The sequence below is a fragment of the Ambystoma mexicanum genome, chromosome 1q (assembly GCF_040938575.1).
Source record: "Ambystoma mexicanum isolate Mex_15411 chromosome 1q, UKY_AmexF1_1, whole genome shotgun sequence".
Taxonomy (NCBI): Eukaryota; Metazoa; Chordata; class Amphibia; order Caudata; family Ambystomatidae; genus Ambystoma; species Ambystoma mexicanum.
Genome location: NC_090922.1, coordinates 101,521,593 through 101,543,152, shown reverse-complemented (window position 1 = coordinate 101,543,152; position 21,560 = coordinate 101,521,593). Strand labels below are relative to the sequence as shown.

Below are 21,560 nucleotides of genomic sequence, written 5' to 3'. Positions count from 1 at the left end.
GCAGCACTGAAGGTTAGTTATAAGCACACAATTGGCAAAGTCAGCGGGCAGACTCTAAGCACATAATAAGCGGATCAGCAGGCAGAATCACTACACATAGTTAACAATAGCAGGGGGGCCGCCTTACAGCGACCGATTACGAGGGGTAACAGGTTAAACAGGCCGCAAGATAAGCTAATTCTGACTGTATTGATAGTACACAAAAATAGTGGAACAAGGGGATCAACAAGGGTGTTCCATGAGTTTAGCGTGCAGTGCAACTAGCTAAAAACTTTAAACTGCGCATGCTGTCGAGTATTATAACGGCATGCGGTGAGAGTGGAATCACTTTGATTTATAGATAACCTGTATGGTGCCCAGTCAAGAGGCCACACTTATTGGATTAATGCATGGGAGAAACGCGTGGTAATACATTGATGAAGCAGGTAGCAGCTCAGTATGCGACACGGCAGAGACATTGGTGAGTAGCAGATGCAAGCATGAAGGCAATACAATGGCGGCGGCGCTGTAATGGAATGAAGAGAGTTGGGAGCGGTTATGGTAGTGGACAAAAGTTATAGTGTTAATAGTCCGGCAAGCGAGGGCTGGATGTTTGCCGAGCGAGCAGCGATGCTTTGGGCATGCTGCTGGTGGAGATCAGCTGATTGTTCCAAATATGTGGCAGTGGTGCGGGGAAAGAGGCTGTGGGATGCGACTCACCGAAGGGTGTTATAGAGGTGCCAGTTGGGACTGCTCGGGGGGAGCGCTTGGATGAGTGGGCAAACGGATAGCGTGCCTCTGCGGAGCGCCAGCTGCGCTCAGTCAGCTCAGTCAGCAGTAGCCTTGGATCCTCGGCCTTTGGGGACGAGGCCGGCTTTGCCTGCCAGCGGTTGCTGATTGGATGATATGCCTCTGGGCGGCCAATCAGATGCAGAGATCCGCCGTGATGCGGAAGTGATGGAAGAACTTGGTCGGATCACAATACAACGGCCATTTCCATATGTAGTAGCCCTCGTGGTTACCAATGGCGCCTGCACAGTGATTTTAGCAAAAATGCTGCAGATTTGTGGAAGTTGCACGTATGGCATGTCATCTCAAACCCATTAATTCGCCATCTACCCAGGGGCTCCGGGGTGTCACCATAGTCCCTGGTATAGATGGGTGCTTTTAAAATAAATCCTCCTTCTAGGTTACATTTTCTGTCTTTCAGTATCCGCCAAGCTGGCTAAATGGTCTCTCTGCTGAATCATGCACCGTAATTCTTGTTCCCTTAACTAACTTTCATCTCTTGACCCACTAACTCACTGTTCGAGTGTACTCTCACTTCCTCTCCTGTCCGCCCATGGCATGCTATGTGTGCCACTCACCTCTCCCCTGGATTTCTTTGTATTCCACTGTATCCGACAGGGAAATCCCTGTGTATCTGGGTGAGTTTGTGAAAAACAGACGGTGTGTCTGGCATCCCCTGTATCTTGTATGTGGCTAGGTGCACATGAAAACACTAACATGACTCTGAGACGTTTTAGGCAATGGAGAGGTAGTCTCAAGAATTGCAGACATTCTCCCCATCTCCATGAAACTGATCTGTCTGAGAGTTTTAGACTGCGAGTCCAAAATTGCATGGGCATCTTTCATTTCTTGCCTCATTCTAGCATTCTGTTCCATTTCAATTATCAGCAGTTCATTTTTTACTAGCTGTTTTCTAGACGTATTCAAACTATGTTGGGGAGTACCAAACGCCTTAGATTTGGAAGCCAGTGCTGCTTTCATATTCTACAATTCCTTCAATGATGAGTGTCTCTGTTGCTGATGAATCTGTGTTTCATCCGCTTCCTCCTGACTAATAGTCTGCAAGATATTTAATTATTTCTCAGGTGTTCAATCTTTGGCTTTGAGTCATTAAGATTTTTCTCTAATGCCTGTGGGAGGTCATACATAGGAGATGGACAAGAAGACATAATTCAATTGTCTTTATTCAAGGAGAATAAACCACAACTAGCCCTATGCCTATAACGATATGTCTCCAACTACAAAGACAATAACAGACGTGTGCTAATCAGGATGTCTCACATAAATTCCGTCCTCTGTCCAAAAACCTATTGTAACCAATATTGCCCTATGACTAAAACTATACTATGTCACGTGGCCTAAGTCAGTTAAGATGGCAATCACTGGGAACACTGGGAGCAAAGGGATCCATTAACACAAGCCATATTACTGGTTCTAGAGCATGAACATACTCGAAATTAACAAATAATGGGCTAAAGTTAGCCACTAACTTGTAGGATCCGCCACAATTATCACAAGCCTTACAAAAGCCAGAAAAGGGTGAAGCATGTTTCAGCACATGATATACACCTGTGCATAGCATGATAAATCACTGGGAGTGTAAACACACATTTTTTGAAGAGTCGTCATTCTAAGTTTTACGGAAGACCAGGTATAAAAAATATATGTCCTATGACTACTTGGGAGTCCATATAATAGGGAGGTAGATGGTCATCTATACTTGGGGATGCCTTGTCCGCTAAGGGGGGTTACCCCCAAAGAGACCCCTAGGGAGTGTTTTGGGTAGTGGGCTCTCCTTCCCAGTCTTAAAGGGGTGCTCTACTTTGAGGAGAAGGGACGAATTCCCTGGCTTCATCACATGTGTCAATGTTTTCTCCCAATGATACATTTTCGTCTATTCTCTGCATTCATTCTTGTGCACCCACCTTACTCTGACCATCTTGCGTTTGCGCATGTGTCAATTACAAGGTAGCTGGTGTACTTGCTGAATAGCAGCATCTCTTTGTCATGAGCTAACTGTGCTCCTTACGTCTTAATGATTTTTAGATCATTGTTTAGCTGATCAAATTGTCTGTGTGTCAGTCTGCTTCATTATAAGTCTGGCATTGTCATCTTGAATTTTTATATTCACAATGTCTTCTAATAAGCCATTAGTATGCATGGCTTTATTAGTTATTTTGGCCTTTAATTCCTCATGTGTACGCAGGTACTGACTATGAATGTCATTAAGGTCTGAGATTTCGGCCTATAAACAATGTTTGGCTTCTTGCATCATTATTAACTTTGCAGAAGCCTCTTGACTATATTGTGCACAATGGTGCAACTCTTGTGAGCTTTCGCATAAACTATTCTCCACCATTTGAAGGTAGAATAAAAGGTGCACTGAAAGATTCCCAAGATTCTGTCTTCCGTCAGCTTTTCTGATGGCATGCATAATATATAAAGGGCTTCATCTAGTGCGCCATTGTGCGTTTAAATATCCAGGCCCTCACTTTCAGTTATGTCTCCGATTTCTGATCGCCATGTTTCCAAGTTTTGCGCCTTCCACTGAAAGTTCAGAAAATATCTAGCTAGCAGAGTCAGGCAATTGCTGATAATTACACACACCTGACTGCCCTTTCCCTTCCCCACGGGGATAAAAGGCAGAGCACGAGAGCACACTTTAAGCAAGGCTGAATTCACGAGGAAGCAGCTATTCCGCACCGGCAGTTCAAACGAAGGAGAAAGGCGGCGAGACCTGAGAGGACGACAAGGAGGGAATTGTCCTTGCCCTTTTCAACTCAGAGTCGCAAAGCCTCCAAAAGAGGAATCATAAGACCGGGAAGTACAGCTTGCGTGTGGTGTGACAGGTGACAACGGCACACGGGGCCCGCACGTTCCGATAACCAAGGCGAGGAGGATCGCTTGCTGCCATGGTGCCGCTCCTTGACTCCCGAGGCAAGAGAGACCAGCAAGTTCAGCCAGTTCAGCACAGCCGGTGAGTTGGAGGAAACTGATATCAAACCAAACTGTGCTGGGCCCAAGGTTGCAAACAGCAACATTGTATGAACAAAAGAACTTGTGTAAATTGAACTTTCAAGAAAGCCCAATCAAGGCCCAGGTGCAGAGGGGTCCTGCGCCACATGGGCGATCATTCGAAAGGCTCTGACCGGGACCGGTTTGTCGAAACTACTAGAACCAAGAGGCCATAGAGGAGGCCGACGTGAAGTGTCAAGGTAGTCATACGAGGGTCAATCAAAATCCCTTGTACATTCGAAAGTCTTTGACACATTGAGAAAGTGAAGGGAAGTGAATCCTGCATTGTGCTAAAACTGAGTGAACTGTGTATTTGGCAAATGTGAACCCGGCTGAGGGATGCCGACGAATTGGGATGAACAGTGATGCACCCGTGAACATTGTGTCGACGAGTGTGAACTGGGCTGAGGGATGTCCACAGTTAATGTTTGGTTGAAAAGACATTGATACTCTTCAATGGTACAAACTGATAATACTTTGAATAAAAGGCCATAGTGAACCTGAGTGAGGGAGACTGACACAGAAGGATTGGAGCCCGATCGAGGGGGATCCACGGGTAAAAAGCAATCACCAAGCGTGAAGCAGAAGGAACCTTTGTGTTTTGTTGGTTTTGGTACATCAGGCCCCGTGAGGCAAGAGACTTTGCATGAAAGAGATCTGGCCACAGAAGGTCCTGACATTGTTGAAAGGAACTTTAAGCTTGTGCTGGAGAAGCCCAGGAGTGTGCTGTGCTCAAGAGTCCCACTTTCTCCCGTGGTTAAAACTTGGGGAAGGGAGACCCCTGGCCATACATCCTGACTTATTATTTAAGAACACTTCTTTCTTCTCTTCTGAACATTATCCCACACTCTTTTTGTAGCATAGCGGTAAGGATTGGCAATAGGTCTTTTAGTATAGGCCCTTTTTAATTGACTAAGACACCACTATGACTGTATTATTATTATTTGATGGTCGTAGCGTGCTCCCATCTAAGATTTAGGTTTAGATTAGGTGTTTATCTCACCCATTATACAGTTTAATAAACCCCCTTGAACTGTGATTACTGGTGTTTGTCTTTACTTCGATACAATGCCTTCCTCACAGTGTTGACAATGGCCAGCATGCACTGGCTCCTGCAGGCTTGAGTCTAGGTAATACTGTCAGAGGTGTGAGAAATCTGAGGGTATTCTCCAGAGTAGACCTCGGGAATCCCTTATTGAGGTGGCCAGTGAAGGGCTGGTGCTCTCAGATCCCAACCCTGGGGGTGGACGAGCGAGGGAGGATCACCTGGGTAGGGGAGCCAGGGATATGCTTGGAGAAATACCCTAGGTGAGAAACTGTATGAAACCGGGGAAGAAGGAGAGGAGGACGATACACCTGAGGTCTTTGTAGACTATAATACATTTACCCCTCCTCCTGTTAAATCTATCTTACCCAGATCAACAAATCCCCTAGGATCCCAAACCCCATTGCACCCAGAAACCATCTCTCTCAGAATCCCCGTTATCCGTTTCTCTGCCCGAATACTCCCAATCGTTCTTCTCCACGTCTTTCTGATTATTCTTTCTTGAACACCCTGTTTGCTCAGACAACACAATACCATTCCCACAACCGCCTCCTGTTCAGATCACGATAAAAACTCTGGTCATTTTTGTTTGTTTCACAAACCCTACCAGTCTCACCCTCCTGAGTTTACCAAAACCCCTAGGACGAAGGATATCATTCCTCATGTCGACCCCACCTTTTCCTACCCAAACCATTTCTCCCGACACGAAAGACAACAAACTAACCACCTTCTTTCTTTTGACACCTTTTCACCATCGTACCCCGTAGAACACTCAGAAACTCTAAACCCCTCTTTTTCTAACACAAGCTCTTGCTGGCACAGTAATCGACAATGGACTAATGTTAAAACTGTTCCCCTGACATGTCCCAACCTAAGGGTCAGGCAGAGTCAGGCAATTGATCACACACACCGGACGGCCTTTTCCCTTCCCCACAGGGATCAAAGGTGGAGCATGACAGCACCAGAGGAGTAAGGCAGACGACACAACGTAAAAGCTAACTCAGCACGGCAGTTCAAGAGGAGGAGAAAGACGGTGCAGATCGAGACGGTGGCTAGGGGGAGGGTTAACCTTGTCCTTTCTGACCAAGGACCATGAAGCCTCCACAGAGCTAACGATATGCCCACGAACAATACCTAACGTGTTTTGCAGCAGATGTCTATGGTATGCAAAATCCTCCTCTGCTGATTGACAAGCTGAGGGGAGAGGCTTGTCTCGACGGTACCAAACTTGAATCCAAGGAGAAGAAATGCCGGGTGGTTCATCACAGCTGGTGAGTCGAGCAGAGAACTGATAAGAAACTGACTGTGTTGAACAAAAAGTAGCAAAGTGGCTTGAGCAAAGAACTGTTAACATTTTGGAAGGAGGAAAACCAACAGTATAGGAGTCCCGCACCACGTGGGTGCTACCTCAAGAATCTGTGGATGATTACCCAACGGTGAAAGACTACCGTAACCAGAAGGCTTTGGGAAGAGGCGAAGAAGGGTCAAAGTGGTCATACAGGGGTCTCGTACAATCCTCTGCACCGTTGAAAGTCTTTGACTGAGAGAACTGTTGAAAGCTAAGGGAAGTGAATCCCACATGTTGAAAGTTAAGGGAAGTGAAGCCTGCATGTTGAAAAATAGCACATGAACTATGTTTTGTGGAAATTATCAAGAGTGAACCCGGACAAGGGATGCTAATGAAAAGGGGATGGAGTGTAAAAGTCCCATGAGGAATTGTTGGTTAAGTTGACGAGAGTAAACCCGGCAGAGGAAAGCAGACAACCAAAGGTTGGCGAGAGTAAACCCAGAAGAGGGATGCTGACAAACAGGGGCGAAGCCTGTAGAATTGTTAAAGATTTATGAAAGCAAACTGTCCCCTTTGTCATTTGTGATCCTAGCCCGGCCAAGGGAGATCCAGGGGTGGAAAGTCACTACCCAAAGCTCACTGAAAAAGGAACTGTCTTATTAAATCGTTGCAAGTGTATGAGGGTTCAGCGTCCAGAAGAGGGGACCCAAGGGTGAAGCAGTCACCCAAAGGGTTTGAGGGGTCAGCACCCAGAAGACGCTGACCCAGGGGTGCAGCCGTCACCCAAAGTGTCTGAGAGGTCAGTGCCCAGAATAGGGGGACCCAGGGTGAAGCCATCATGAGCTCTGCTGTGCTCCAAAATCCCACCTTGTCCCGTGCTAAAAACATGGAGAAGGGAGACCTCAAGGCAATCACATCCTGATTTGTTATTTGTGAACACTTTTCCTTTATTTGAATACTCTATCCCACACTCTTTTGTATTTTGCGTAAGGAATTGGCAATAGGTTTTTCTTAGTATAGGCCCTTTATTTTGACACAACGCTACTAGAACTGCCTTATTTTCATTGGATGGTTGACGCTTGCTCCCATCTTAGATGTAGGTTTAGTTTAGGCGTTTTTCCACCCTGCATTAACAGTTTAATAAACACTCTTGAATTGTGATCACTTGTGTCTGCCTTTTCTGTTGCCACCATGAGTTCCTTACAGGGGTATATCCACAGTTAGGGGTTGAGTGGGGTTTTCATTTATATTTCAATAATTAACTTCTACTTTTGAAGAGCCAGCAGGGGTCTCGGTTAGCCAGAAATAATTCCTTCTGCAAAGCACAGACAGGTCTTCCTTCTATGGTATCAGCATCCCCTTTCCAGTTGGTTCCTCAATGTTAATCTCTCCCTATTCCATAATCATCCTTTTCCTTCCTTATTAATCAGCCTTCTTAATCCCATCTCCTGTGTGTACCAAAATATATACATTTTCTAGCTCCACCTATGTCTTGTGACAGAAGTGTGGTTTTTCAGCTACATGATTAGCAAAGTTGGGAGGGAAAAACTGCTCCTGTTGGAGATGCTAATTTCGTTTTTGGCATAGTTTTGGATTAAAATATGTAAAATTGCTCAAACTTATATTTTCAGATTCTGAAAGTCAGGGCGCACATTTCGAGACTTTGAATGATTGCATTCCAATCATTTTTGGCACACCTGTGAGTTTTTGTCAATTTCGACCTATTCAAAATGTGGCAACATATACATTTTTACATATTCCCATAGATATTAATTCTACATACTATCCAAATTTCATATCAATCTGAGCTAATTTAGTGATTAGGCATTTTAATGTAAGATTTCCCTCATGTAAATTAATCGGGTATTCTACTGTGGAACTGCAGACATTATCAGATGGCAATGGTGGTGCATTGCTTAAATACTCCCTTTTGTAAGCAACCTATGTGCACCCAAAGCAGACGTTTTTGTCTGCCGGACATCAATTCCGTAAACTTCCCATTAAAATATCCAGAAAAGATGTCGGTTTATAATGCATAGTTCAGTGACAATTACCTCATCCTGGGTTAATTGAGTTTTTAAGATCTACCTGGGCCATGACAAATTATGACAAGGGCTTAAAAGCAGAGGACTTGAATCCATTAATGTACACCTGGCATCTCCTTTTAGAGATATAATCGTCTGAACAAGCCCAAACTGGACCTAAGAAAACTTTCATGTGTGCGATCCATGTGCATTTTTAGGTTTGATCAGGCATGGAAATGTAAATCTATGGAGCGTTTCCAATTCCCCATTTCAGCTCTTTCAAGACTTCCCTCTTTCCAACATGAATGGCAAATGAGAAATTAAACTTTAAATGAGGTTTCAGTTTGACCCTACATCTCATATTCTTTTGGTTAAAATGAAACATGCAACTCAAGTCACTGAATTCACATTACATTTAAACTGGAGATCCACATTTATCTTACATGGCATATTTGCAATTATGAAGACCTATTAAGAAATCCGGTTCTTTCAGGGTTTAATTCTGTGGCTTGCTGTATTCCTTGGGAAATAAATGGACTAAAATAGATGGAACATAGTTTTTGTTTGATTCTCAGCCATGTACTTTTGAATCGTTATACAGTGGCTGAAAGAAAATGTATAATCTACATTGAAAATATGCAATCTACATTGTTGTATTCATGTCAAATCGGGCCTTGAAAATAATCGTAATCCAGAAGTTTGTTTCATCATGTTTACTATGCGTTGGGTGTGAACATATTTCTTTGTACTTTGTCATGGAAATGTATTTGAACATGGCAGCAAGCTAAAGGCTTGCCTCCCCTGCTCTGCCATTATGACTTTACAAATTGTCGTTTTTTTTAGGTGACATTTTTGCACTAAAAGTGTTAACAAGCCACAAGATATGGGCTCCCTTCTGAACGCTGGCTTTCAAGAAAAAAAGATGATTTCAGCTGGGAAGCCAGAACAGCTATGTGGCCATGATACTCTGCCTCCCTATTCCCAAACTAAAGTGTGCTGTTAAGCCCCCATGCCGAGACACAGCAAAATGCCACCCCTTAAGGAGGGGTTCCACTGGCAAGAGTGTTCATTTCTCTTAAAGTAGACAGTAAACCCAGGCAGGACTGGTCACCATAGAGACCATAGTGAATTCTAGGGCATGCACTCAATGAGCCCGCAAAGATATCGGGGACAATTTACATTTTGTCCCTGAGCTCGTAGAGTCTGCGTAGGCATTAGAGACCCACTAGTTTTTCCAGTGGTGCTTGGCTGGCGCAACAATGCCAACACCACAGACTTATTAAAAGAGCTTGCCAACCCTCGCCCAACAAAGCTACTGCCCCCACTTCATGATACAGCGTTCATTTTCCGGCAACATGAGACCAAACACCACGATCAGGGGAAGCAGGACCAAATATAAAGATTCTTTTTGCAAAAACTGCTTCATTTATAATACCCAAGAAAGGCCACCAGGGTCCCGGACATCAGCAAAGTCTTGGAATGAAAAACAAGAAGGTGGACCTTCCTCTTAAAAGACTTAGCACCACTCCAAAGACCCAGTGTACACACAAGTAAGGGGACTAGGCCCTACTAATCACAATCCCATATTCATATACTATGAATATGTGAGAGAACAGAGAGCAATATGAACCAAAATAAAGACAATCAGTCAGAGGGTGTGCATGTTTGGAGAGGACAAGAGAGACAAGTTTGAATAAGGTTGGAGAGGGGAGTCATTTGGAAGAGGTCGGAGAGGACAAGAAGGGGGGTGGAAGGAATTGGATGGTTCCTAGTCCAAGGTTTATTGTCCACTTCAAGTGAAACAGACACCTCCCGCCTAAAGAGACAGTCTTTGAGAGTTTCCCTGGGTGATGGCTTCTGGAAATGGGGGTATGGGGGCAGTGTATCATGGCCTCCTGCGTACTCCTACTTCCCATATACTGGAATCCTACACCTTGGAGGAGTATTGTTCATATATAACCCAAGCTAGGACCCTATGTCAACATCTCCTGCCCTACAGCAGGGAGTAAGTCCAGGTGCCAAGTGGATCCACCCAATACCACCCCTAGGTCCATCCTCTGCTAGTTTGGGGAGGCACCTGGCCCTCCGGTCACCCAACTTGATGTCCCCAGAGGAAGGGAGGGACTTTGTCACATATATCCCTCTCCCTTTGATACATGTGCAGTTCAGAAACAGGATATTGGTTAAGATAGTCTACATTGGCAAGGAATTTAGTTTGATGGGTACCGGAAAAGGAGTAGGGCTGAAGGTAGAACCTGCCTAATGGCCCTAGATATTCAAGTACGTGGGGTGTGATCAATGTCCAGTGTAAATGTGCACCCTGCTAGATAATACTTAAGTGCTTCAATTGCCCATTTAATGGCCATGCACTCAGGCTGAAAGGTGGCATAGTTTTTCTTATGGGGATGGTACTACCAACTTATGAAAAGGATGGGCTATTTGATACCATTCCTAACTTAAGAGAATACAGCCACTGAACCCACTTGAACGGCATCTGTCTCTAGGATGAACGCTTTGTGAAAGGTGGACATGATTAATAGAGGGCGATGACGAAGGAAGCTTTTGAACTTTCTAAATGCCTTCTCACTACTTGCAGTCCGTTGAATGCTTTTGAACTTTGAGCCTTTCACTTGGTCTGTCAGAGGGATTGAAATGGCCAAAATGTTTGAAAAGAAGTAGGAATAGTATCCCACTAAGTCGAGTTCTCTCTTCATCTTGTGAATGAGTATGCTTAATGCTTTCCGCCTTTGCTTCTTAGGGTTCAACGGTCCCACATCCAACCTGAAAGCCTAGGTATTTAACGGAGGGCAGAGCTAAATGACACTTGGTTCTGTTGGGTGCGAGTCCCGCTTCCTGAGAGTTTGGGTAGTTTGAACATACACCACAATGCAATCCAGGTAGGCCTTTGCAAATTCTTGGTCTGGTTGAGAGTTGTTGTGGAGTCCATAACCCCCACTCCAGCAAACCACCAAGATGGCAGATGCCACTTACTGAAGCTGCCCCACAGACCATAACCGGATGACATCACTAATGTAATCATGAAGAGGCAACATGCCAGAACACACACGCAGATGCAGTAGACTTGAAGCACACACATTCCTGCACAAAGCTATGCAGATACTTAGGCCGCATTACTCGTAGGCAGAAAGAACATGGTTATAATTCACTTAGCTGGTTGCATAAGAACACAAGTGAATTGCTTGCTGATGCCTAAAAGCAACTAACATGAACAGCCATGAAAATAAAGATGGAAGCCACAGCTGTATTGAAGTAAATGGAAGGCACTGGAAAGAATCAAAACACAGCGAGGCCTGACACACTGATTTCCCAGAGAAAAGCAAACAGGGCTGGCAGTGCAGCTATTGTACCCAGCATTGCCATTGACAGAGAGAGAGAGAGTGTTTCAAGTCAATAGAAAAGATGGAACACCTGCAAGGGCATGAAATTGAAACCCTTCATAAATGCAATTCTACGGTCCCTGCACACGTGATCTGAACCTGGGAAACAAGGCGAAATTCATTTGAGGCAGGCAGATACCATTGTTCCCATCCAACTGAAGACAGAAGATACAAAAGTTAACAGAGCACGATGTTGGAGGCCAGAATGTTCTTCCTCGAGGCCAGTGAAGTCAGAGAAGAGAAATGGTAACCTTATTGGGAGAGAGGCGGTCCTCTGAGGACATCCTCCCCCACCCTTTGTTGAGCGCAAGTTCCAGTAATTTTCCCAAGCTGAGAAGGCTCACTTTGTGGGTGGTCCCAACTGAAGCTACCTGATATGGCCAGACCAATTCGATAATTTATCCCCCATAAAATATATGTTTACCTATACTGTTCACCCAATCCTGCTCCACCTAAAGGCTCAGAATGTATCATTTGGTTGTGATGTCATGATGCAGTAAAAACCTCATTACCAGCCCGTAATGAGTTGAGAGTACATTGCAATCTGCAGAAGTCTGTGTCCCTATCCCTGCTTTTAAAATATATTAATAAAGCAGTAATTTGTCACATTTCCAGACTCCTATGTTTCTTGGGCATGGGGGATTTTCCTCGAGTCGACCTGGTTTTCACGCCGCTTCAGAGTATTGTGTCCATCCCTGATTGAGAGATTGAGCGAAGGCAGGAGCCCCAAGGTTGTCAGAGGGTAGAATAATGAACTGGAACAACACTTAGTGGTGTCACAAAGCCCATTTCCCCCCATCTTTGGGCTCTAAGGGGATCTGCAAATTCCTTAATTTTGGGATAGAGATATATTATGGTGGTTGAATATTCTCGGTCATTGCATCAATTCTGTGCATGGGGTAGGCATGAAAGATGGTATCGGATAGGACACCTGAGATCAAGGACTCCAAGGCCACAACTTCTCAGTTCAATGTATTGATTTTGGGACTTTCTACGGATAGGAGCCAAACGAAATGCAAAATGAGGATCTTTCCACAAGAAATAGCAATCACGACTTTCCACCATAGTTCCTATCTATCCACCTTTCTGAACTGAGTCCTTATTCCCATCTCATTTCTCCTCCCCCGGTCTGGTCCTGTCTAAGGCCAATCTGGCACACCAGTACCTTCCTGCTCTTCCTACCAAATTCCTTCCCCCACGTATGTTCCTATCTCCTTGTAACGCCACCTCCCAATTCCTTTAGTATTCTCCATGGTTATAAGGGCAATAGTTTTACTCTTTCTGGCCCATTCTTCCACAGTTTATTTTCCTCCCTCTCAGACTGGCCTGCACGCTTGCTGTTGCATAGGGTGGGACTAGGTGGCCATTAGTATATTCAATAAGGTATTCCCAGACCTATGCCTCCACCTATACTGTTCATCTGCATCTTCCTTAGTACCTCTTTCACTACCACCTTTACCTTGAAACTCCAAGTGGTGGTGGTACTCTTCCACCTCCTTCCCCCAAAATGCAGCTTGGTTCTCAATGCCTCTTGCACTAGGTACCTTTACAGCATCCTGCTGAATGCAGCATCAATGGTTTATGTACTTGTACTGTGATTCCCAGAATGTACCATCCATTAGCCTGCTCTCTCAAAAAGGTTGGTTTCTTCAACAAAGTCTGTTTGAGACTTTAGTACTTTCTCACTGCATTCTGGGAAAGAGTCAAAGGTTTCTCGCTCTCAGAATATTGGTTTGATACTTTGGTATGTTTAATGCGCTGCTCATAAGGACACATGATAATTCTCTGGTACATTTACCAGGTGTTTCTTATTACAGAACATCACTTCTTTCCCACAGTCTTGCCTCCTTAGCAACCAAAGCTATTGGAGCATGCCCCCAACTCCCAGAATGCAGCAGATCATTTACAAGCCTCCTACACATTACACCTATTGTTGTCCCTCTGCCGTGTACACGGGGAGAGGATGACACAAATAGGTCCATTGACAGATGTACACATTGGCAAATACGTAAGATGATTCCAGTAACAAATATGGGGTTATCACCCTAATTTCTCGCTGAAATTCAGACAATAATGTTTCCTACTGTTACAATACTCATTATTCATCCAATCCAAACCCTTCCAACAGCATTTTCATGTTGTGCTACATTACAATATTAGTTGTTGGTATGTTGAGACCTTGCACACAGGGAATGCTCCATGCACCCAGACGAGCAGCACCTGATGTTGCCCAAAAAGGCAAACACATAAGCCTGGAGTTGCGGTTGTTACTCTTGTTTGGAAATAACTAACTCATTTGCTGTGGCCTAAATGTGGGATTCTCCATCAGAGTGTAGCAGGGCTAGGATTCTATGGTAGAAACAGCTGGAGAGTTGGGGGATGATTCGCTATTATAAAATGCTGGTCCAAATGAAATGCTGCTTAACAAAAGAGTGTATGTTCGCAGTGTGACAGAATCATGGGTAGGACCCTATCCAGGGAAAGGGGGGAGTTGAGGAGGACCCATGCCGCTGGCACCCCAGCATTCCTAAAGCAGTGTATGTACATTGGTGCCGATTTCTCTGAACAAATGCCAATCAGCCCCGGTCCTGGCCAGGTTAATTTCTATTCTTTTAGAGAATACAATGACCAGCATGCACCAAGCTCCTCAGAAACCTGGAAGCAGCAAAATGTAACTAAAGACTGGCATTACAAGTACCACAAAACATCTAGGCCCAAGAGACAAGACCCGACATGGAACAGGAGAAACAAACACGTTACCCACATGGGAATTAACTGGGCTTTCCCTTTCAGAATTCGAAAGGGAGACCAAACAAGCACCACACAATCCAGATGAGCTATAGGGGAGGAGTGGGTCAGGGAAATTCAAACTGGCAAGTTGACTGCATAGGAACGAGGAAGACCCAGGAACATTCCCCAAATGCTGTTTGAACAGTAACTCACCAAGGACAGGAGTGAAACAGACCAACGACCACTCTGAACACGTGGCTGGCTGGCGGAAAATGGAGACTGAAAAGGGTCTGGGTTAGAGGGCTTGATGAAGACTTATCGGGAAGTATGGCCCCTCACAGGGATAACAGACAGATATTGACCCAGAGGAGCAGCTGACAGGTAGCCAGTGGGAGCCCAGGGGAGGTTATAGGCAGGAAGTGGAGGACTATAAAAAGCCGGCAGAGTCTGTGCTTTGGTGAAGTCGGCAGAGCTGGGAAAAGACCAAGACACGCACACTTTGAAGTATTAGAAGAGAGGGATGGTAGGGTGTTATTGGGATTAGGAGTGAGCTACCAGTCTGTCAATTTGTATGGGAGTGTGTGAGGGAATAATGTAAGGTTGTTCTGGAGGGAGAGCAGGTGAAGGAGTTGAGTAGGTGTGCGAGAGCGAGGGAAGTGAGAGGCAGCAGAGGAGAGGTGGGTAGTGTTGGGAGGACTATTATTTGAAGAGAGTGGAAAGACCAATTGGAGGGTGGAGACAGGAGGGGGCAGAGCGACAAGACCAGAAGACAAAATGTGGAGGGAGAGAGAGAGAGACGGAGAGAGAGAAAAAAGAGAGAAGGTGGAAAAGGGAGGAGACGGGAGAACAAGGAAAGGTTGGGAGAAGGTCATCTGGAGGTTAACCAGCACCAGAACAACCAGACTACCCCAATAGGTCACAAAGGAAGTCCCAGAAGGAGTAAAGAGAAAGTATCAGCCTTTAGGCCCTCCATAGCTCTGGGCCAGACCAGACAGTAGTGGTAACCTGTCTTTGGTGATTTGGCATTAAGAGCGGTTGTATTAGGGAGAGTGGGCTAGTGAGGTGGGAGTCCCCACTAAGGCTGAGGAAGAGGTGTATAGGAATCTCACCTATACTGTGAGCCCATGTCTGTATTTGTACATTGCAATCATAAAAACTGAAGACTTAGTGGTTTTGTCTAATGACTCATTGAGCATTTTGTCACACCAGGCACTTACCATCACTGCACGATCACAGACATTCAACTGAGGCTCTCCTGGCACCATTGTCTCCTTGTGCTTCTGGACTATGGCGAATATCTGAGGGATGGCATTGCGATACTCCATGCTGGTCACACTGGAAAAGCAGAGTTCAGTTAATATTTGCAACAAACATAGTGAGGGTAACTCCAGTCTGGAAGAATAAGGAAACATACACACAAAAATAACTGAATCCTGTCTTACTTTTCATTAAAGAGGCTTATTGAAAAGATGTTGGATGTAGAGCACCAGCAGCAGTTCTTAAAAGACAATGAATGTATGACTAAAAATGGCATTACATACAAAAAACAGAGAACATTACCAAAAGTTGGCCCCATGCACATTATCTTAGGGGGATCCTCAAACAGCGAACAAGTTCAGTTAAATTTAGCCAACAACCCCTTAGTTCTTTACTCAGCCCTCTTGTGAGCCCAAGTGTTCTGTACCTTAACCCTTCAATCTATAATTGCACAGTAAGTTGTTGACCTTCACAATCCGAGTATTGCTTTATGAGCCGGCATGGTGACTCTTCTCATCCATAATCTGATGCCATGTGGAAACTGACCTTGCGGCAAGAACAACTTGCAGCTACTATGCACCTGTTACCAACATCTCACCAATCTCCATCCTGACATCCTCCTGCAAATACCTAACTCCACCCCAAGTGCCATTAAATGTGCATAAGCTTATCAGCCGCATATCTGCATATCATGCCCTACAAATCCCTGTGTCAATCGTTCTGCGACTGGACATTTCATCAGGCTTCCGAATGGTCCTGTGCAGTATCTTAGCCTGCCTCGCTGTGACATCCCAGTCTAAGGATAACTCCCTATCAGAGGAGGGCAATGGTAGCTAAACCTCATGCACCCCATTCCTTTCCAAGTCCCACCATCAGGTCTCAAAATGTTTCTAGTCACCCTCATCTCCTCGCATCAACCCCGCGTAAATTGACAAAGCACTGTGGGGATTACTCAATATCAATCTCAAGTCATTCATCAATCAAAAGACATGGCACCTGTGGGGGGTTTAAATGCAGTCCCAAGACACAAATGAGGTGCCTGAGGCCAGTGTGGGGCTAAAAGTGCAGAAATACTTTATGGTAATTGGAAAGCACACTGTGGACCGGCAGAGAAAAGATCAGCAGTTCATTCCAACAATAAAACCATGAGAACACTGGTTCATTTGCTAAAATAGAGAGACCATAGAAATGTGTGCATTCTACAGCTTGGAACAAGGAACTTTTTAATTATAAAACTACGCTACAGAAGAGAATTCAAAGGCACGCAGTAAGGAAACTGGTGTATATGATAAAACTGTTTAAATAATCCCACGAGAAGGAAGATGGCAGCGAAATGTATTGGATGGGATACAAGACCTGGAAGCAGGCACCATGTAATGGAAATAAACATGTATTTTTAAATCACCTGTTTCTTTTCATAAGAATTGGCATCAGCCTTGTTTGAACATCCAAACTACTCACCTTCCCCCATCAGATGCGAGGATCAAGCTCTGCTCTTCTTTCTATCTAAAAAGTAATCTCTTTGAAGCTGCAAAATATGCCTGTCATTGTTACATAGGAATGTATGCAAGATCCTTCCTTGGCCATTATCTCGGGAACCATAATTTGCACAATAATGGTTCAAATATCATTAAAAAGCGTATGAGAAGACCTATCTGTCGAGACAACTTTGAGAGAAATTCAACTTTCTGAAATAAGTTCAAATGTGATGAAGCTTCCCAGAAAATGTCATGAAGCGGAGATTCGGGGAGATGATAGCTTGTTGAAATAGATATATGTATATAAAATCTTGTGTTGATAACTGTCATCTTTGTTGAATAAATTACATAAATCTGTCATTCGAACCTACAGCATTGTGCCAAAATTAGATACATTTCATCAAGTCTGGCATGAGTAGACCATTTCGGAAACATATACTTTGTGACTCTTATTTGTAAATTAAAATGTGTAGCCACGTTATAGTTTTTAAGGTCATAACTGAAGTGGTCAAAAATGCAATTTCAATTGGGTGGAGTTATAACTCAAAGGGATGATGCATAGTAACTAAAAGAGCCAATTATTGCAATGGGTGAGAACAAACAATGTCCAAACAGAATAGTTAGTGAATCTGCTGGTACATCCTAATTTAGATAATTTGGGGAGTGGTTAAAGAGTTATAAGGAGACACAAAATGGGAAAAGGGGAGAGTTGTCCGATATGATCTGAGTGGGACTACTGAATAATTGCTGGAAAACTAACATTGCCTGAGAGATAAGAATTGGAGGACACCTGGAAAGCAACAGAGACTGGGGATGCAGAATCAGGAAAGGCGAATAGAGTGATTGCTGTGGGAGGCCTCCATGACTGAACCTGAAGAGGTGTGGAGTCATGCCTCGGGTGGTGCCGCGGCGTGCACTCAGCCCGCACGAGTCCGGAGACGCTGGACTCCCTGGCGGCATGCCCCCCCTCTTATCCATGCCCGCCCTTCCCATTGTAGCAAGGAAAGGGGAAGCTGCCACGGACAGCCGCCCTGCTGGCGGCCGCGGCGACGCTGCGGAAGGAGCCGCTGTAGACAGCCGCGGCGAAGCCGCGAGAGAAGCCTCTGCGGACAGCCGCAGCGGGGCCGCGGAGCACTCACCTGCGTTCCACCCCACCCCGGGGAACGGGGAGCATGCTCACGGTGGTACCAAGACGCGGGAGAGCAGCGACCGGATCGCCGCCCCCGTGCTCCTTCTGATGGTGACAGGACTACATATGGCTGGAGAAGGACGCCCATCGTCCGGATGCGTCCTTACACCACGCGGCCACGGCCGCATGGCCAACGTGAACCCTCACCACCTCAAGGGAAACGGGAATGGCGACACCCCGGGGCGGCAACCTTTAAGGGAGGCGGGACAACGCCCCAGGAACCAATGAGAAGGGGGTAGCCCAGGCTCCCAGTGATTGGGGGGGGGGTTTGAAACCTCCTGTTATGATAAAAGGGCGCCAAACCAGACTAATGGGTTGCTCTCATTCCACAGGACACGGAGAAGAGAGAGAGGGGAGAACCAGAGTGGTGGGCCTATCCTGACACCTCAAGATAAGTCCAGACCGGGACTAACGTCGTTATACTCTGGAAGACCAAGACACCGGTGAAGTTAACCGGGAGGACTTGATAGTAATTCCCTTAAGCATAACGCTATCCTTCAACCAGTGATTAAATTATTGTTTCAGCATCCATCTGTCTCCGAGCTTAATTCCACAAGAGGCCAACTAACCAAGTCTCTATGCGGGCCATGAGATGATTCAGGAGCCCTAATGTCTTTTCCTGAGCAGAGAACCCAGAGATATTCTATGTTTCACTCTACCTATCCTCTTGTTTTGTTGGCGCTCTGAGGCCCATGGGCTTGTAGCGCTTTGAAGAATTACAAATAAATAAATAAATGTAAGTAACTTGTCCAGCCAAACCAAATCTTGTGGGGATCTGTTTGAGTGAAAACCTTCCCCTTATTTAATGGGTGAGGTATGGAAGTAGATCCCTAGCATTTTTTTACCAAGTCATAATTTAATTCATTTGCTGATAGCAAACTGGCACATGGTGATTTTGTTGAAATTCGAAATCAACAACATTGCTTCCAGTTTGGTAACAATATAAAGTCATTGGGTACTCCTATTTCTTTTTGCCAACCTCACATTTCTCTAAAGGGAGGGGTGCATAAAAATGAAATTCCCAACTGCTCCCCATTCCCCAGACCCTGCCTTAAAGCAGAGGGGTTTCCAGAGTAAACGCAATATCTAGGTTTGTGCGGAGGCAACTTAAATCGAGTGAAGTCCCTGATTTCAAGGCATAGAATCTACAGAGGGTGAGAAAGACTCCTGGTAGAAGAGAGAGATTCTTCATTGCATTGTGGTGAAGAAAGAAGGGTTCCATATATATATAAAAGTGTTTTGTTTTTAAAGGTCTGTTGTGCTCCAAAATTGCTAGCATTTCCAAGTGTGCAGAAAGATTGAAAATAAAGAGCACTGCTTGTGTGAAATTGTTTTTGTCAATAGAAAAATCTTGCATGATATTTAAATTAAACTTCGTGTAAAGTGTATTGCCAAGCGTATGATCCGGTTTGGTTTTAAGGTGCTACATGTTATAAAGTAAACCTCATGCAAAGTATATTGTAAGTGAAATTGTTCCGTCATGTCCAGGGTGCTGCAGAATTCTGTACATTAAGAGTATTTTATGAGTGAGCCAGGTACCTTAAGCATTCTGTGTTTCTATGTAACCAAGATAGTAATAACCAAAGTAGGAAAACTACATATTGTTTGATTAAAGAGTCTGTGATCTGTGATATCCTAACCCAGCTGGTGTTTTCTCTTTGTGTGAAAAGTAAATTGTTAGGAAAGAAAACCATTTGGGCCGCAGAGTGAGGTGGCTTGTCTTGTGATTTGTGCAAATATTAATTTTCCTATTTATTAATAAATATATATTCTTTCTATACACCGGCCTGGTTCTTGGCTTATCTATGTCACAGGGGTGATGGATCTACGTGGTATGATAGTGTTCAAAGACAGGGCTAGATTGAATTAAACAGGTAAGTTGGTGTGGCGCGTTTGATTGAGTACGGAACAAACTCCCTGCATTAATTGTTGCAATAAATATATCCCACACCGCACATACTTGTCTCATCAACCATTGTCACAATTCTCCTCAGCTTCTAGTATTCCCCATTAAGTGTAGTTGATAAGGCCATTCCCCGGCATAACGTCATAAGCCAGCTACCAGTTGAGGTGTAGCCAGGATTGTCGAACAAGTGGGGCCTGTAGCTAATGTAGTTGGGCCCACCGCAGGGGCATTAAAATCTGTGAATGCCCACACAGCACACTCAGTAGGCTTTTACAGATTTTGGGTGGCCCTTGCCCGCTCAGTCCCTACCCAGTCTACGCCTCTTGCAATTGACCTTTAATGTGAAGATCACATATGTATCTCACACCATACAAATACCATTTTGGCCATTAAAGGAGAGATCCATATTGGTTAATTGCCGACTTGAACTAGAACAATGCTTATGACAAACATACCTATGTGGCACTCGCGGATCGCACACAGTAATCCAGGTGGAATTCTGTGAGTATGTATTTGTTCCAATACCTCTTGTCTGACACCAAAAGAAAGGCAGGAGGTGCCAAGGGCCTAGTTTTGCTCACCTCAGCCAATACACAGGTATATGTAGCTTCAGCTACACTCATTAGCCACCCATTCAAATGGCGAGCACAAACTGCCATCTGATATTTGATAAAGTCTGTAAAGCCAAACTAGTCCTAGCAGCCATGTTTGGCTACCATAATCCGGCAACATCTGTCATCAACCAAATCAGAAATTTCAATCTCCCCAGAGGCACCTCTGGAAACAGAGCCTGTTCAGATCTCTCCTGATACAAGGACTACCACAGACGTGGTTGCATTCTTCACAACCAAAAGGTGGTCATCTGCATGGAACCAAAACCTCTGATGTGCACCCTGCAGAGGCCACACATTCTACAGCTTCAGGGTCTTGAGTTTTTGCTGATACTGGTTCCACAGCCAAGAGAAACAGGAGCCAACTGGATTGAACGTATTACCCTCACTATTCATACAGCTTGAATTGTGAGTCTTCCACTTCGCTCAACGTATTTCAAGTAACTGGACAGAAGACTGAACAAGGGACACTCCATTATGGTGGAATATTTTGTTCAATACAGACTTCTTTGCAAGTGCACATAATTCTGCTAAGCAAGTCAACCTGAAGAGGCCCTCAGAGCCGGTTTCATCTCCTGTTACAGCTTCTCCATTTCTAGTCTTTTCTCCTGTCACTTCGTGCTAGTCAGCAACATCTTCTATAGCTTTTTAGTGCTTCCCAAACCATGGCGTTGCGGACCTCTTCTTCTTATGAATTTGGTAGTTTCTTCACAAATCTAGTCCTTGATCTTCTACTCTCATAGGAAGGAGCTGATAATGCACCAGTTAAAATACCTGGTTCGGGGAGTGACTTAGGGAGCGATCTCAACTCAATGGAGCATGATCCGATAAGAGTACATCACCAATGGCAT

At 44.7% G+C, this 21,560-nt stretch overlaps 1 protein-coding gene across 5 annotated transcripts in view; it reads right to left on the bottom strand.

Annotated features, from left to right (window-relative positions):
• Positions 1-21,560, bottom strand: part of GALNS (galactosamine (N-acetyl)-6-sulfatase) — a 613,875-nt gene that overhangs the window by 83,102 nt on the left and 509,213 nt on the right. For all 5 annotated transcript variants that reach the window (XM_069635767.1, XM_069635758.1, XM_069635793.1 and 2 more), the window contains one exon: positions 15,486-15,603. In XM_069635767.1, coding sequence (XP_069491868.1) covers positions 15,486-15,603 — 118 coding nt within the window. The remainder of the gene's footprint in view (positions 1-15,485; positions 15,604-21,560) is intronic.